General features: G+C 37.1%; 1 protein-coding gene across 1 annotated transcript in view; it reads left to right on the top strand.

Moving 5' to 3' along the window:
* LOC127841096 (RNA polymerase-associated protein CTR9 homolog) overlaps positions 1-17,950 on the top strand; it is an 83,504-nt gene that overhangs the window by 31,686 nt on the left and 33,868 nt on the right. The window contains exons 6-12 of the mRNA XM_052369658.1: positions 1,996-2,174; positions 6,113-6,308; positions 7,797-7,904; positions 10,816-10,935; positions 11,867-11,983; positions 13,241-13,459; positions 13,673-13,856. Of these exons, the coding sequence (XP_052225618.1) occupies positions 1,996-2,174; positions 6,113-6,308; positions 7,797-7,904; positions 10,816-10,935; positions 11,867-11,983; positions 13,241-13,459; positions 13,673-13,856 (1,123 nt within the window). The remainder of the gene's footprint in view (positions 1-1,995; positions 2,175-6,112; positions 6,309-7,796; positions 7,905-10,815; positions 10,936-11,866; positions 11,984-13,240; positions 13,460-13,672; positions 13,857-17,950) is intronic.

Raw genomic sequence — 17,950 nt, 5'->3', positions numbered from 1 at the left:
AGCTATTGTCATCACCTTGGCGTCGGCGTCGGCGTCCGGTTAAGTTTTGCGTTTAGGTCCACTTTTCTCAGAAAGTATCAATGCTATTGCATTCAAACTTGGTACACTTACTTACTATCATGAGGGGACTGGGCAGGCAAAGTTAGATAACTCTGGCGTGCATTTTGACTGAATTATGTGCCCTTTTTATACTTAGAAAATTGAAAATTTTGGTTAAGTTTTGCGTTTAGGTCCACTTTTTTCAGAAAGTATCAATGCTATTGCATTCAAACTTGGTACACTTACTAACTATCATGAGGGGACTGGGCACGCAAAGTTAGATAACTCTGGCGTGCATTTTGACAGAATTATGTGCCCTTTTTATACTTAGAAAATTGAAAATTTGGTTAAGTTTTGTGTTAAGGTCCATTTTATTCCTAAAGTATCAAAGCTATTGCTTTCATACTTGCAACACTTACTAACTACCGTAAGGGGACTGTGCAGGCAAAGTTATGTAACTCTGACTGGCATTTGGACGGAATTATGGGCCCTTTATACTTAGAAAATTGAAAGTTTGGTTAAGTTTTGTGTTTTGGTCCACTTTACCCCTAAAGTATCATAGATATTGCTATCATACTTGGAACACTCGCAAACTATCATAAGGGTACAGTAAAAGGACAAGTTGCATAACTCTGGATGTCATTTTTACGGAATTATGGCCCTTTTTTGACTTAGTAACTTTGAATATATGGTTAAATTTTGTGTTTCGATCCACTTTACTTCTTAAGTATCAAGGCTATTGCTTTCAAACTTCAAATACTTTCATGCTATCATGAGGTTACTGTACCTGGCAAGTTGAATTTTACCTTGACCTTGAATGACCTTGACTCTCAAGGTCAAATTATTAAATTTCTCTAAAATTGCCATAACTTCTTTATTTATGATTAGATTTGATTGATACTTTGATGATACTTTGACAAAACTACTCTTACCTGACATACCACAATAGACTCCACCCAAACCATCGCCCGTGCCCCCCCCCCCCCCCCAACCCCCCCCCCCCCTATTTTTTTTTTTTTTTTTTTTTTTTTTAAGATCATCTCACAAATGACCACCACACCCTCACACTATACCCCCCCCCCCCCCCACCCCACCCCCTCCCCCAATTTTTTTTTTAAACGGTTAAAAAACAAAACTATTTATTTTGATTATTTTATGTTTAAAATACCGTCCAACCATCGCACCCAAGAATCCCCCCCCCCACCCCCCCCTCCCCCCACCCGAATCCCCCCCCCCCCTATTTTTTTTTTTTTTTTTTTTTTTTTAAGATCATCTCACAAATGACCACCACACCCTCACACTATACCCCCCCCCACCCCCACCCCCTCCCCAATTTTTTTTTTAAACGGTTAAAAAACAAAACTATTTATTTTGATTATTTTATGTTTGAAATACTGTCCAACCATCGCACCCAAGAATCCCCCCCCCCACCCCCCCCCCCCACCCCCCCCCACCCCCCGATTTTTTTTTTCCTTTTTTTCGCATTTTTGGAAGAAAATGTAATAAATGTCCACACCCCCCACACAATGCACCGCTCTTCACTCCACCCCTCCCTCCTTTGTGATTGAAAATGAGAGTCCCTTCACCTTTAAAAAGAAAATAGATGAGCGGTCTGCACCCGCAAGGCGGTGCTCTTGTTTTTATATTTTGTGTGTGCAAATTATGATGAACGTCAAACATTTTATTTAGATTAATGCTTTTAAGTCGTATGGGCAATCAGAATATTTATTACAAAATTTAAGTAATCGTTTCAAACATCAAAATAGGCCAACCAAAATTACAGCATAGCAAGACTCTGAAAAAAAAGACAAAGTGTTTGTATTTTACAAATGAATTCACAATCTAACAAGTCAAATACCCCTAGCCTGAAACAATGTTGGATAATAGTTATCCAGATTTATTCAATCGGCAGCAGGAGTTCTGTTACATAATCTAAGGTGTCATTTCTTATTTTAGTCCAACAACAACATTCCATCATTGCTGGGCAAGGCCTGTATTGCCTTCAACAAGAAGGAATATCGTGGTGCCCTGGCGTATTACAAGAGGGCACTGCGCACCAACCCTGACTGCCCTGCGTCTGTCCGTCTTGGAATGGGGCACTGCTTTATCAAACTCAACAAGATTGACAAAGCTAGGTATTCTCCACAACCAGAACTTGAACAGAAATAAAGATGTCTGATATTTTTATTAAGTTGTTGTAATAGATCATGCAGCTATATACCAATGATAACTTTTTGTTTGTTAGATATTTGTGATTCAGTGTTTACTATTTATGCTATGTTTATTAGCTTTTACAATTAAAATTAGAAATTAGTATTTTTTTATTTCTTGATTGATATTTGAATAATTAGTTAAGCATTAAGAAATAAATTTGGTCCTTATAAATAGAAATAAACATGCAGTTGTGTACTGAACAAAGTAGTAGTACAAAATGTGGTAAATACATGTACATAGAATTAATATTTTGATGCCTTGCGCAATAATGTTACACAACTTGCTATCCATACATACCTAAGTAATGAATCACTGGCGTTTGTTATCCACAGGATAGAGTTTAGTAAAGTCACGAAACTTGCCAGGTAAACATACATAATAAGATCATAGTTCTGCCATTTACAAAGGATGACATATGAGCTTGCATTGCATAGATATTTTGCAACATTTTACATCATTCATACTTAAGTAAGTAATATCACTGTCATACCTTTCATATTGTATTAATGAAACCCTGTTGTTTTGCTGTCCCAAGGTTTGACCTTTTCTTGCACACTAATGCAGCGATTTTTCTTCTCCAATTGAGAAAAGTACCTGTACCATTCCAATCTGGAAAAATTAGCGCAAAAATCCTGATATTGGGTAAATTCGCGTTGTTCAATCTTCCAATTAGAAATTAAAGGTGTTTTAATTGCTTGACATAAAATGCAAAAAATCTACTCAAATATTGATTAACATTCATTTTGGCTTGAAAAGTTCATTGTAAGTGCTCATTTTATTTGTTTACTTGCAGATAATGCACTTTGGAACAAAATTGACGGACTTTGCCTTCCTTTTGGGAAATTTTAAGACAGATATTGGGAATTTTGTATTTTTTAGCTCCACTGGCCAAAGGCCAGCGGGGATAATGTCATGGTCCTGTGTCCGTCGTGTGTGCGTCCGTGCGTTAACTTTTTCTTTAAACATCTTCTCCTAAACTACTGGTCCTATTCTGATGAAATTTCTCAGGAATGTACATATGGTGAACCTCTTTCAAATTTGTTCAAATTATGCCCCTGGGGTCAAATTTGACCCTGCCCCGGGGGGTCAAAAAATTGAAAATTTGCTTAAATGAGGCCTATTTTGTGCAAACATTAAAAATCTTCTTGTCCATAACCATTGGGCATAGGGCTACCAAATTTGCTATGTAGTGACATCTTATAGTCCTCTACCAAGTTTGTTCAAATTATGCCCCTGGGGTAAAATTTGACCCTGCCCCGGGGGGTCAAAAAATTGAAAATTTGCTTATATAAGGCCTATTTTGTGCAAACTTTAAAAATCTTCTTGTCCATAACCATTGGGCATAGGGCTACCAAATTTAGTATGCAGTGACATCTTATAGTCCTCTACCAAGTTTGTTCAAAATATGCCCCTGGGGTCAAAGATGACCCTGCCCCGGGGGGGTTAAAAAATTGAAAATTTGCTTATATAAGGCCTATTTTGTGCAAACTTTAAAAATCTTCTTGTTCATAACCATTGGGCCTAGGGCTACCAAATTTGCTATGTAGTGACATCTTATAGTCCTCTACCAAGTTTGTTCAAATCATGCCCCTGGGGTCAAATTTGACCCTGCCCTGGGGGGTTAAAAATTGAATATTTGCTTATATAAGGCCTATTTTGTGCAAACTTTAAAAATCCAACGGTCCATAACCATTGGGCCAAGGGCTACCAAATTTGGTATGTAGTGACATCTTATAGTCCCCTACCAAGTTTGTTCAAATTATGCCCCTGGGGTCAAATTTGACCCTGCCCCGGGGGGTCAAAAATTGAAAATTTGCTTATATAAGGCCTATTTTGTGAAAGCTTAAAAAATCTTTATGTCCATAACCATTGGGCCTAGGGCTACCAAATTTGGTATGTAGTGACATCTAATAATCCTCTACCAAGTTTGTTCAAATTATGCCCCTGGGGTCAAATTTGACCCTGCCCTGGGGGGTCAAAAAATCGAAAATTTGCTTTTATAAGGCCTATTTTGTGCAAGCTTTAAAAATCTTCTTGCCCATAACAGTATGGCATAGGGCTACCAAATTTGGTATGTAATGACATCTTATAGTCCTCTACCAAGTTTGTTCAAATTAAGCCCCTGGGATCAAATTTGACCGTTCCCCAGGGGTCACAAAATTGAACATATGCTTATATTAGGCCCATTTTGTGCAAACTATAAAAATCTTCTTGTCCATAACCATTGGGCCTAAATCTACCAAATTCGGTAGGTAGTGACATATAATAGTTCTCTACTTAGTTTGTTCAAATTATGCCCCTAGGAAGAAATTTGACCTTGGCCCAGGGGTCACAAAAATGAACATATGCTTAAATAAGGCCTATTGTGTGCAAACTTTAAAAATCTTCTTGTTCTTAATTATAGAGCCTAGGGCTACTAAATTTGGTATGTAGTGATATCTAATAGTCCTCTACCAAATTTGTTCAAATTTATTCCCCTGGGCTCAAATTTGACCAGGCCCCGGGGGTCACAAAACTGAACATATGATGTTTACCAGTGGAGATTACTGCGGCCGTTTGGCTGTGACCAACAACAACATCAACATCTTGTAAACATGAGATAAAACCCTGTCATTTAGTGCCATTTTAGGTCAGATGGTGACTGCTTACAAAGGCATTGAAGTAAGAACATGTGTTATGAATGTTTTTCTTACAAACTGAAAAAAGTCGGGTTTTATTTAAATTTGTCGAAAGTGACCATATATCCAGATGAAAAAATTTTGGATGACATGTTAATTCCATGTCTTTTTTGTAGTGTTTAAACCAGTTTAATAACATATTATTGATTTTAAAAACACAACTTCCATGAACATAATTATTTCAAGAAAAGTCAATATATGATACTGCACAGTAAACTCAAACTTTGTATCCAAGAGAAGGTGTTGAAATTAATGAAGTGCAATGTTCTTAACTATTGTATATGCTGCATTTTAATAACTAATGATTCATTGTTCCATTTGTGAATCGTGACTCATGAATTGTGGATATGATTGTCAATTGCTCAACGATCCATATATATTTCTGACCATTTCATAATTTTCTTAATATAAGTTATGAATTGATCTTAGAAGTCAAATGTATTACTTAATTAAATACATTTATAAATATAAAGAAATAATCTTTAGATTATCATAATATTCTCAGGCCTGTTGGTCTTAGGGATGTGTGGGTTGATGAGCAATTTCTTCTTTTATCACAATTATTTCTACCCTGATCATTTCCTTCATATTCCATTTAAATTTAATTTGAAAAGTCCAAAATGTGTTGTTTGGTAAAGGGTTACGGCATTTTGATTCCTATGGGTCTTGTGAATCTGTTTCAAAAATCAAATGCGTAGATTTGATCTTCAGCATCTAAAAATATGTGAAATAGAATGTATGACAATATCTTTTGGAGAGATAATTGTACCTACGTTATAAGCAAAGGACCTGTGCAACAATTCCCGGACTTTTAAGTCTGTTTAGTTAACACGGTAGTAACTTTTTCCATATATAAAAATGCTCACCCTTCCAACTTTAAACCCCCAGTGGGACGAGGGATGGAAAGAGAAAGTCACATGCTTGAGTACATTTCAACCCATGCGCATTGCACGTTTTTTTCGCAAAGAAAAAACAGTGGAGTGATACAGGGCCATCGTTGCCCTCTTGTTTTTCAATTGGGAAAGTACCTTTTATGGGTGCTTTTATAAAGAAAGAAAAACATCACTGTAATGACATACAACTTTCCAGCTGAGTAATATAATTAATGTAATGTCATGTTCACAGAATGACATTTTAGTTTAAATGAGAATGCAATCCTGTTGTTAATTGCCTTCTCATAGGATGGCGTTTGAGCGTGCCCTGCAGCTGGACGGAAAGTGTGTGGGTGCTCTGGTAGGGTTGGCTATCCTGGAGATCAACAACAAGAGCCAGGAGTGCGTCAAGAACGGTGTGCAGCTCCTCTCCAAGGCATACACCATCGACTCCACCAACCCCATGGTCCTCAACCATCTCGCCAACCACTTCTTCTATAAAAAGGTCAGAACATAGGACAGGCTTGCATTTGTTTAAGCTCAATTCCATTGAAGGTCATTGGTAAACCATCTCAATTCCACACACAAAACTGACTTTTATCACATTGCTAATCCCTTTTTTAGCTCGACTATTATATATGAAGTATATATAGTGGAGCTATCCTACTCACTCCGGCGTCGTCGTTGCCATTCCCATGTCCGTTTGCGTGCAAATGTTAAAGTTTGCCTACTACCCCAAATATTTTCAATGTCCTTTGACATATTGCTTTCATATTTTGTAAACTTGTTGACCATCATAACCCCAACCTATAAACAAGAGCAGACAACTGTATCAAGCATTTTGACAGAATTATGGCCCTTTATACTTAGAATATGCATATTATTGATAAATCTATGTGTGAGCGTCTGCGTTAGCGTCTGCATTAGCGTGCAAATGTTAAAGTTTGCGTACTACCCCAAATATTTCCTGTGTCTCTTGACATATTGCTTTCATATTTTGCATACTTGTTAACAATCATGACCCCAACCTATAAACAAGAGCAGACAACTGTATCAAGAATTTTGACAGAATTATTGCCCTTTTATACTTAGAATATGCATATTATTGATAAATCTATGTTAAAGTTTGACAAAACAACACTTACCTTACATACCACAATGCACTCCACCCAAACCATCCCCCCCAGAACCCCCCCCCCCCAGAACCCCCCCCCATACCCCCCCCAACCCCCCCTCCAATTTTTTTTCTTTCTTGTTTTTTGAAAGATCATCTATTAAATGATCACACACCCACATTATAACCCCCCTCTCCCCCCCCAACCCCCCCCCATTTTTTTTCTCTTATTTTTGAAAGATCATCTATTAAATGATCAAGCACCCACATTATACCCCCTCTCCATGAAGGCTTAAGTTATACTGTCAAGCACTCGAATAGTCGAGCGCGCTGTCCTCTGACAGCTCTTGTCAAATTTAAGGTGAAAAATTGTTCATAGCTCAGTTCTTTTGATTCCCCCCCCCAATTATTTAACTAGCTTATGACACCTACAAAAAGTTGAAAGTGCACTTTCTTGGTGTAAACAGTACTTGATATTGTTGAAACTATCATGCGAATGTTCCCTCAATGGGGAATTAATTTTTACTCACCAGGATGGACATCATTGTATCTACAACACCATATGACATTTTTTGCTTTAAGTTAAGAAAAAAATGCATAATTGAATTTATGGAGTGTGAATCTATTTGATTCATTATGCCTTAAGCCATCCAGTAATCTGGGACTGATGGACAGGACTAATAAACAAGTGTTTGACATGCTTTTAATCAAGTTAAGTATGAGTTAAAAGTATGAGTTGTATGAATACAAAATCTAAAGTGAGTGCTAGAAATATTTTATATAATGTCTTTTTTTTTTATTAGTGAAGTATGTCAAATTAGATGCAACTCCCTTGAGATATTGCCAGTGCCCAAATTATGACATTGTCTATGCTGACAGGACTACCAGAAGGTTCAGCACCTGGCCCTGCACGCCTTCCACAACACAGAAAATGAAGCCATGAGGGCAGAGAGCTGTTACCAGCTGGCAAGGGCCTTCCATGTGCAGGTACATACATCTGGAATCTTGATAAGAGGCGTTCTGGAGTTTTATTCCTAAATGCTTTCAGATATTTACCTGATTCTTTTGTATTTGAGTCTAACAGATCATGTTCAAGTTTAGTTGTTGTCCTTTGATATTTTTGGAAAAATTACGTGCCAAGGGCTTAGACATTTTCTCTAGAATAACAGTTTTACAGATTTTTTCCATAACACATCCAGAAACATACCATATTTTTGTTGTGTCAGATACTGACCTTATCTTTATGTGACTTACAAATCAAATTTTAGTTTTGTTACGGTCCATTGATTTTAGCTCGACTATTATATATGAAATATATATAGTGGAGCTATCCTACTCACCCCGGCATCGGCTTGAGCGTCTGCGTTAGCGTCAGCGTTAGTATGCAAATGTTAAGGTTTCGTACTACCCCAAATATTTTCTTTGTCCTTTGACATTTGCTTTAATATATTGCATACTTGTTTACCAACATGACCCTAACCTATGAACAAAAGCAGACAACTCTATCAAGCATTTTGTTATAATTATGGCCCCTTTTCCACTTAGAATATGCAGCAAATCTTAAAGTTTGCGTACTGCCCCAACTATTTTCAATGTCCCTTGACATATTGCTTTCATATTTTGCATGCTTGTTTACCAACATGACCCCAACCTATAAATAAGAGCAGACAACTCTATCAAGCATTTTGTCATAATTATTGCCCCTTTTATTCTTAGAATATGCATGTTATTGATAAATCTATGTTAAAGTTTGCGTACTACCCCCAAAATATTTCCTATATCCTTTGACATATTGCTTTTATATGTTGCATACTTGTTTACCAACATGACCCCAACCTATAAACAAGAGCAGACCACTGTATCAAGCATTTTGACATAATTATGGCCCCTTTTACACTTAGATAATTGAACATTTTGCTTAAATTGCCATAACTTTTTTATTTATGATCACATTTTATTATTACTTTGACAAAACAACACTTACCTGAATACCACAATGGATTCCGACCAAACAATACCCCACGCCCTACCCAGAATCCCTCCCCGCCCCCAACATCCCCCCCCCTCCAATTTTTTTTTTAAAACATCTAATAAATTTCCACACCCCACATTATACCCCCCTCTCACCCCCACCCCCTACCCCCCCAATTTTTTTTTTAAACATTATTTAATAAATGACCCCACCCCACATTATACCCCCCTCTCACCCCCCCTACCCCCCCCCCCCCCCTCAATTTTTAACCAGGTTTTCCGAAGGAAAAAACTGGTTATTAGATTGGCGAATGCGGGCGGGCTGGCTGGGGGGCTGGCGGAACAAGCTTGTCCGGGCCATAACTATGTCGTTCATTGTCTGATTTTAAAATCATTTGGCACATTTGTTCACCATCATGAAGGTGTGTCGCGCGAAATAATTACGTCGATATCTCCAAGGTCAAGGTCACACGTTGAGTTCAAAGGTCAAAAATGGCCATAAATTAGCTTGTCCTGGCCATAACTATGTCATTCATTGTGAGATTTTAAAATCATTTGGCACATTTGTTCACCATCATGGGACGGTGTGTCGCATGAAAGAATCACGTCAATATCTCCAATGTCAAGGTCGCCACGACTAAAAATAGATTTTTTTTAAAAACAAACTTACAAAGGGGGTTAATTTTGTTTGTTCATTTCAAAAGTTCAGTTTGAGTTTTCTCCCTTTATCAGATTTTTTTTTCACAATGAAAACCTGGTTTTGTGACAATTTTGTCCCTTGTTTTTTCCTTTTTTATTTTTGAAAGATCGTCTAATAAATAATTGAATTTGAACAATTTCCCCATGATGGCTTACGTTATACTGTTAAGCACTCTAATAGTCGAGCGCGCTGTCCTCTGACAGCTTTTGTTTTACCAAGTAACAGGCCTTGGACTTAAGGTAGTGCACCTCTAATGATTTCCCGCGATTTCTTCGAAGGTTGAAGAGCCTACTATTAGGTGCCGTAGCCTAGTGGTTAAGGCGATAGACTAGAAATCTTTTGGGATATTCCCGCGCAGGTTCGAATCCTGCCGACGACGTATACTTTTTTGCGACGCGTTTTATTTATTTTCTAACGTAATTTGATTTAATATGGCATATAAGCTATATTTATTGTTAAATATGTTGCAATTTTTATGCACATTTTTCAATTATTAAAATTAAAACAACGTTATGGCGAAATTGGGTGATTTACTGTTGAAAATACGAACCATGCATGTTGCATTTTTATTTTTATTTCAAAAAGTAAACGGTAAATCTGTCTAGTTCTTGGTATTTTTGCTGTATATAGTGTTTCTATAAAATCTAAGTTTAAAATATGACTTAAATGATACTATTTTGAATTTTATGACACTTTGTTTTTAACCGACCCAATTTTTACTTGGCTGAAATCACTTACATTTCATGGTGCTCTTCCATAGATAAAAATTTGTAAAAAATAAATGTCTGTAAAAGAATACTTATTTCATCTTGTTTAAACTTTAAACACCTTTACAGCATCTGTACACACCAACTGCATGCCCATATTTGGAAATTTGAATGAATTATGGAACTTTTATATACCCCAGGGGTGAAAATAAACTGGACAAAAGCCGAGCGTGGGTGTGGTTTTGAAAAAATCGGTATATTTTTTTAAAAAGCATGGAAAGCCTACCTACAAATTTGCATGTAGTTCAGTGAAATGATGCTGATTAAGAAAATAATTAATTAGATTATATTTGGATATGTGCCCATTAGAGGTGCACTACCTTAACAATTTTCTTAAAATAGCTGCTGTGGGGCTTCATAGTGCAGTAAAGGGCATTATGTTTCGTAAACATAGCTCTTGTTAAAAAATACAATGACATGTTTCTGTACAACAGTGAGATGTTGTGTTGTCGATTTTCAGGAAGATTATGACCAAGCCTTCCAATATTATTACCAGGCCACGCAGTTTGCATCACCCAACTTTGTGCTGCCCTTCTTTGGTCTTGGACAGATGTACATATACAGGGGAGATAATGAAAATGTGAGTGAAATTTGTGCTGCAAGGTTTTCTCCCTTACTGCATTCATAATTCTCACATTTTGTTGTCCCCTATCGGTGAAACCGGAGGGGACATATGGTATGCACTCTGTGTGTCTGTCTGTGAGTCTGTCTGTGATTCTGTTTGTGAGACTGTCTGTCACACTTTTCTAGACCCTGCGATAACTTAAAAAGTTCTTAATATTTTTTCATGAAACTTGAAACATGGACAGATGGCAATATGGAGATTATGTACGTCATTTCATTTTGTTCCTATGTCAAGAATTCTGGTTGCTATGGCAACTAATAAAGTCTGACAATGGTGAAATTTCACCTGTAGGGGGCCATATTGCTTGGCAATGTCTTGTTACTCATAATATATTTCTTTATCTTTTTTTGTGCAATAAAGTGAATAAATGAATTTTCATAAGCAATTAAATAAGTGATTCATAAATGACAATGGATGTTTTAGATGGGTGTACACATATTCAATATGTGTAATAATTTAACTGGAAATAAAGTAGGTAAACATTCAATTCACAGTTTGTAATAAATGTTATAAATGATGAACGCAGTGCTTTATACATGGTACAGGAATGTAATAAGTATGTTACAACACAGCTATGGTGTAAAGGCATAAGCCAATATTGCTGAAGATGTGCCAATATTGGTCAATGGCACGCCATAGAAGTGTACATATACCTATTATTCTCACACAAAAACATAGTTAAAACTTAAAATATAACACTTAAGCTTTGATTTCCATTTGTTAAACAGTTTGACATTAGGACCTTGATGAATCTTAAATCTTTCGCAGTCATAGTGCCAGGTATACTCATTATTGGCTCCAATTGCCAAATTGGATCTTTAGGACTATAATCATATAAACTATGTCTTACAGTTTGATATCCATTGTGTATGTGTATATGTTCCAGGCGTCCCAGTGCTTTGAAAAGGTACTCAAGGCCCAGTCACACAACTATGAGGCCATGAAGATACTGGGGTCTCTCTACTCCAACTCCAGTGACCAGGCCAGGAAGGAGACTGCTAAGGTGACACTTCTTGTGTTTGGCAGCTCACCTACACACTATGATCATAATGAGCTTTAGGGATAGCACAATATATCAGTGTGTTCGTGGTTTTGTTATCTGATAACATTTCCTCATTAACTGCAGCACAGAATTGTATGAAACTTGACATTAATATTTCTTAAGTGGTCCTCTATAAATACTGTTGAAATGGTTTCAGTTATTTGATTAATTTGGTCATTTGGAAATGCCTTAAAAATTCTGATCTGAAACCACAAATCCCAAAGCTTTATTATTTGGTATGTAACATCATCCAAAGAGCTTCTACAAAGTTTGTTCAAGTAACTACATCTGGTCAGAATTGGCCCTGCCCTGAAGTCACAAGGTTTTACCTAGACTTAAATAGGGGAAATTTTTAAAAATCTTTAGGTCTAAAACCTCAAAGCTTATGACTTTCATATCTTGCATGTGGTATCATCTAGACTTTTTCAAGGAAGTTTGTTTATATTATCCTGCTGAGTTTGAAACTGACACTTTCACTTGATTCATTAGTTTTACAAAGACTTGCATATCAAATACATTACAAAAATCTTCTTGTTTCGAACCACCAAAGCCTAAGGCATCATCTACAGGTCATCTACAAAGTTTGATTTAGTTATGCATCTGGGATTGAAACAAACCAAGCCCTCGGGATCACCATCTTTTAATAGTCGGTATACAGGGATAAGATTTTTGCAATATCTTGGCTGAGTTGGAAACTGGGGCCGGATGACTCTTAAAGCTAGGTTGCCAGGATAGCTCTTAAACAAACTTGTTACCACTCTAGATTCCCCATTTATGACTCAGTGGTGATGAAACTTGGTCTGACAATTTTACTGACTATATGAAGGTTATTTTAGTATTTGGGGAAAGTGGAGTCAAAAACTTGATCATGAGATCAAGTATTCAGCAAAATATATCTGTGATCTCAGGTGAGGGTTTAATCGCCAGCGTGGCAAAACTCTACTACCAAAGTTTGTTGGTGTCAGACAAGCAATCGTCTTCTTTACAAAACAGTACAGACTTCATGATTATTTTGTACACTCTGTATGATTATGCTGTACACACTATATGAAGTACAGAAGCAGTCCATTAATATCTTAAGGAAAATAATCTTTTTAAAACATACCCATAAGTTCTGAAGAATCCTAATTTTTCTAAGATTTTTTTGTGCATTCTAGTTTTTTTCTAACGAATAACACATAATTTTTTTATTAACATAAACATAAAATTTGCTTTCAGGCCCATCTCAAAAAAGTAACAGAGCAATTTGCAGATGATGTAGAGGCGTGGATTGAGCTTGCCCAGATTCTCGAGCAGTCTGATGTACAGGGGGCCCTGTCAGCGTACGGCACGGCAACACGCATCCTCAAGGAGAAAGTGGAGGCAGACGTGCCCCCAGAAATACTCAACAACGTGGCAGCATTGCACTTCAGGCTGGGAAATCTACATGATGCTAAAGTATGTCCTTCTCTGTCTTCTTTCTCATAGGCCAGGTTTAAGATGGCCCACTGTTAATAAATTATTTATCAGTAGTTTTGTTCCATTAATTATATGCAAAGTAGAATTAGTATTCAATAAATAAAATGGTCTGGTTAACTAGGCTTATTTCTGCATAAATGTTCATAATGAAGCCATCCATTCTTAAAAGTTTTTTCCTCTATCCCTCCTTAGAAATTCTACACGTCATCCTTGGAGCGTTCGCGCGCTGAGGCCCAGCATGATGAGACCTACTACAGCGCAATCTCCGTGACCACCACATACAACCTGGCACGACTGCATGAGGCCACGCACGAGTATGATGACGCTGAGAGGCTCTACAAAAATATCCTGCGTGAACATCCTAACTATGTCGACTGTAAGATAAAAGTGAACATGTTTTTCCCCCTTTTTCAGGCCTTCGCCAAGATATTGTTATTGCACCATGGCAAAGACTGCTATTTAGTAATCAGTTTATTAGCTCATCTGTCACAAAGTGACAAGGTGAGCTTATGTGACCGTGTGATGTCCGTTGTGCATGCGTGCGTGTGTGCGTGTGTCCGTCAACGTTTTGTTTGTGTAGACAGTAGAGGTCACAGTTTTCATCCAATCTTTATGAAATTTGGTCAGAATGTTTATCTGGATGAAATCTGGGTTGGGATTGTATTTTGATCATCTGGGGTCAAAAACTAGGTCACTAGGTCAAATAATAAACAAGGGACAAAATTGTCACAAAACCAGGTTTTCATTGTGAAAAAAAATCTGATAAAGGGAGAAAACTCAAACTGAACTTTTGAAATGAACAAACAAAATTAACCCCCTTTGTAAGTTTGTTTTTAAAGAAAATCCATTTTTAGTCGTGGCGACCTTGACATTGGAGATATTGACGTGATTCTTTCGTGCGACACACCGTCCCATGATGGTGAACAAATGTGCCAAATGATTTTAAAATCTCACAATGAATGACATAGTTATGGCCAGGACAAGCTCATTTATGGCCATTTTTGACCTTTGAACTCAAAGTGTGACCTTGACCTTGGAGATATTGACGTAATTATTTCGCGCGACACACCGTCCAATGATGGTGAACAAATGTGCCAAATGATTTTAAAATCTGACAATGAATGACATAGTTATGGCCCGGACAAGCTTGTTCCGCCCGCCCGCCAGTCAGCCAGCCAGCCCGCCAGCCAGCCAGCCCGCCAGCCCGCCCGCATTCGCCAATCTAATAACCAGTTTTTTCCTTTGGAAAACCTGGTTAAAAAACCTTGTGTAGACAATAGACAGTGATTTTTATTAGCTCATCTATTTTTTGAAAAAAAAATATGAGCTATTGTCATCACCTTGGCGTCGGCGTTGGCGTCGGCGTCCGGTTAAGTTTTGCGTTTAGGTCCACTTTTCTCAGAAAGTATCAATGCTATTGCATTCAAACTTGGTACACTTACTTACGTTCATGAGGGGACTGGGCAGGCAAAGTTAGATAACTCTGGCGTGCATTTTGACAGAATTATGTGCCCTTTTTATACTTAAAAAATTGAAAATTTTGGTTAAGTTTTGCGTTTAGTTCCACTTTTCTCAGTAAGTATCAATGCTATTGCATTCAAACTTGGTACACTTACTTACTATCATGAGGGGACTGGGCAGGCAAAGTTAGATAACTCTGGCATGCATTTTGACAGAATTATTTGCCCTTTTTATACTTAGAAAATTGACAATTTTGGTTAAGTTTTGTGTTTAGGTCCATTTTATTCCTTAAGCATCAAAGCTATTGCTTTCATACTTGCAACACTTACTAACTATCATAAGGGGACTGTGCAATCAAAGTAATGTAACTCTGACTGGCATTTTGACAGAATTATGTGCCCTTTTTATACTTAGAAAATTGAAAATTTGATTAAGTTTTGTGTTTAGGTCCACTTTATTCCTACAGTATCAAAGCTATTGCTTTCATACTTGCAAGATTTATGAACTATCATAAGGGGACCGTGCAGGCAAAGTTATGTAACTCTGACTGGCATTTGGACGGAATTATGGGCCCTTTATACATAGAAAATTGAAAATTTGGTTAAGATTTATGTTTTGGTCCACTTTACCCCTAAAGTATCATAGATATTGCTTTCATACTTGGAACACTCACAAACTATCATAAGGGTACAGTAAAAGGACAAGTTGCATAACTCTGGTTGTCATTGTTACGGAATTATGGCCCTTCTTTGACTTAGTAACTTTTAATATATGGTTAAATTTTGTGTTTCGATCCACTTTACTTCTTAAGTATCAAGGCTATTGCTTTCAAACTTCAAATACTTACATGCTATCATGAGGTTACTGTACCTGGCAACTTGAATTTTACTTTGACCTTTGAATGACCTTGACTCTCAAGGTCAAATTATTAAATTTTGCTAAAATTGCCATAACTTCTTTATTTATGATTAGATTTGATTGATACTTTGATGAAACTACTCTTACCTGACATACCACAATAGACTCCACCCAAACCATCCCCCGTGCCCTCCCCCCCTCCCCCTCCCCCCCCAATTTTTTTTTTTTTTTTTTTTTTTTAAGATCATCTCACAAATGACCACCACACCCTCACACTATACCCCCCCCACCACCCCCCCCCACCCCACCCCCCACCCCCATTTTTTTTTTTTTTTTTTTTTTTTTTTTTTTTTTAAGATCATCTCACAAATTACCCTCACACCCTCACACTATACCCCCCCCCCTCCCATTTTTCAAAACTGTTATGTTTGAAATACCGTCCAACCATCGCACCCAAACCCCCCCCCCCCCCCCCCCCCCCCCCCCCCCCCCGATTTATTTTTTTTTTTCGCTTTTTTGGAAGATAATGTAATAAATGTCCACAACCCCACACTATACACCCCTCTTCACTCCACTCCTCCCTCCTTTGTGATTGAAAATGAGAGTCCCTTCACCTTTAAAAAGAAAATAGATGAGCGGTCTGCACCCGCAAGGCGGTGCTCTTGTTTTATTTTGTTTCTTAGAGCCTGTGGCATTTGGATTGGGAAATTAGCGCGATAAACCATGAAATTGGGAAAAATAGCGCGATAAACCATGAAATTGGGAAACATTATAAATATGATTATAAGAACAGAATAAAAATTGCTAAGTTCATGTTTGACAGCATTTTTATATTATAAAGTGTTGCTTTCATGTCTCCTTACAACGTTTAGTTAATATCTTTCCACATGGATATTAAACTTGCAATAATCTATAGATTCTTAAATATATATGTACCATTATGATTTAATCATAATCTCTTTAAGAGTATGAATTTAATTCAGGATGTTTTTTAAAGTAAAATATGATATGGTGAAAACATTAACAAATATTAACAAACATGCTTAAGTGTTCTTGCTGTGTTAATGTTGTATTAAATGGAGCTAAAATAATACATTTCATTTGTTTACCTTTTAATATCTTGCACAATTGACATCCAGCGTGACAAACATAATAAAGCAGAATATGCATATGAATCTGATTACACACAGATCCACTAACATATAAATCAAATCATGTTTGTCTCTTTCCATTTTCGAAAGATACCCATCTTAAATGCTTTAACTTTGTGAGTAAACTAACTCCAATTTCCCAACACAGATTTCCGTGACGCACATTCACTGTGAAGATTTCTAATAAATATGTGTTGTTTTTCATCTCAAACGTAGTATTTTGCGTTAATTGACACACACATTAAATTATCTCCTAATAACCATGTGATGTCCGCTGTTAATTTTAGTGTTATTTATCATTTTCGCTGCTCATCGCAAACTTCTCGTCTGCTTGCTGCCATCTTGGACATGTGTAAAAACAGGCGTTAACAATCGGGATACATCGACTATCGACGGTATCCTCCACAATATAGAGAGAGATGTGTGGATAGCAACGTAAAATCGTATTCGGCTACATTCGCGAACATTCGTAAGTCAGTTGTCATTCAGCGAAGACTCGACAAGCTCGATCGGCACTCGTTCTACGAAATTAATGCTAAGTCACATTGAAATCTTATTGGCTTTATTGGGAAAATGTGGTCATTTTTGGGGAAATTTTGGTCAGATTTTTGGGGAAAAACTTCATTTTTTGCAAGTTGGAAGCAGCCAAATATCGGCGGTAATTTTGGGAAAAAAAATCACTGATAGAGGTCACAGTTTTCATCCAATCTTTATGAAATTTGGTCAGAATGTTTATCTTGATGCAATCTGGGTCGGGATTGTATTTTGGTCATCTGGGGTCAAAAACTAGGTCACTAGGTCAAATAATAGAAAAACCTTGTAAGAACCTTGTGTAGACTATAGAGGTCACAGTTTTCATCCAATCTTAATGAAATTTGGTCAGAATGTTTATCTTGATGAAATTGGGTTGGGATTGTATTCGGGTCATCTGAGGTCAAAATCTAGGTCATTAGGTCAAATAATAGAAAAACCTTGTGTAGACAATAGAGGTTATAGTTTT

Source organism: Dreissena polymorpha, chromosome 1 (assembly GCF_020536995.1).
Source record: "Dreissena polymorpha isolate Duluth1 chromosome 1, UMN_Dpol_1.0, whole genome shotgun sequence".
NCBI classification, from domain to species: domain Eukaryota; kingdom Metazoa; phylum Mollusca; class Bivalvia; order Myida; family Dreissenidae; genus Dreissena; species Dreissena polymorpha.
This window is presented reverse-complemented; position numbering and strand designations above follow the sequence as displayed.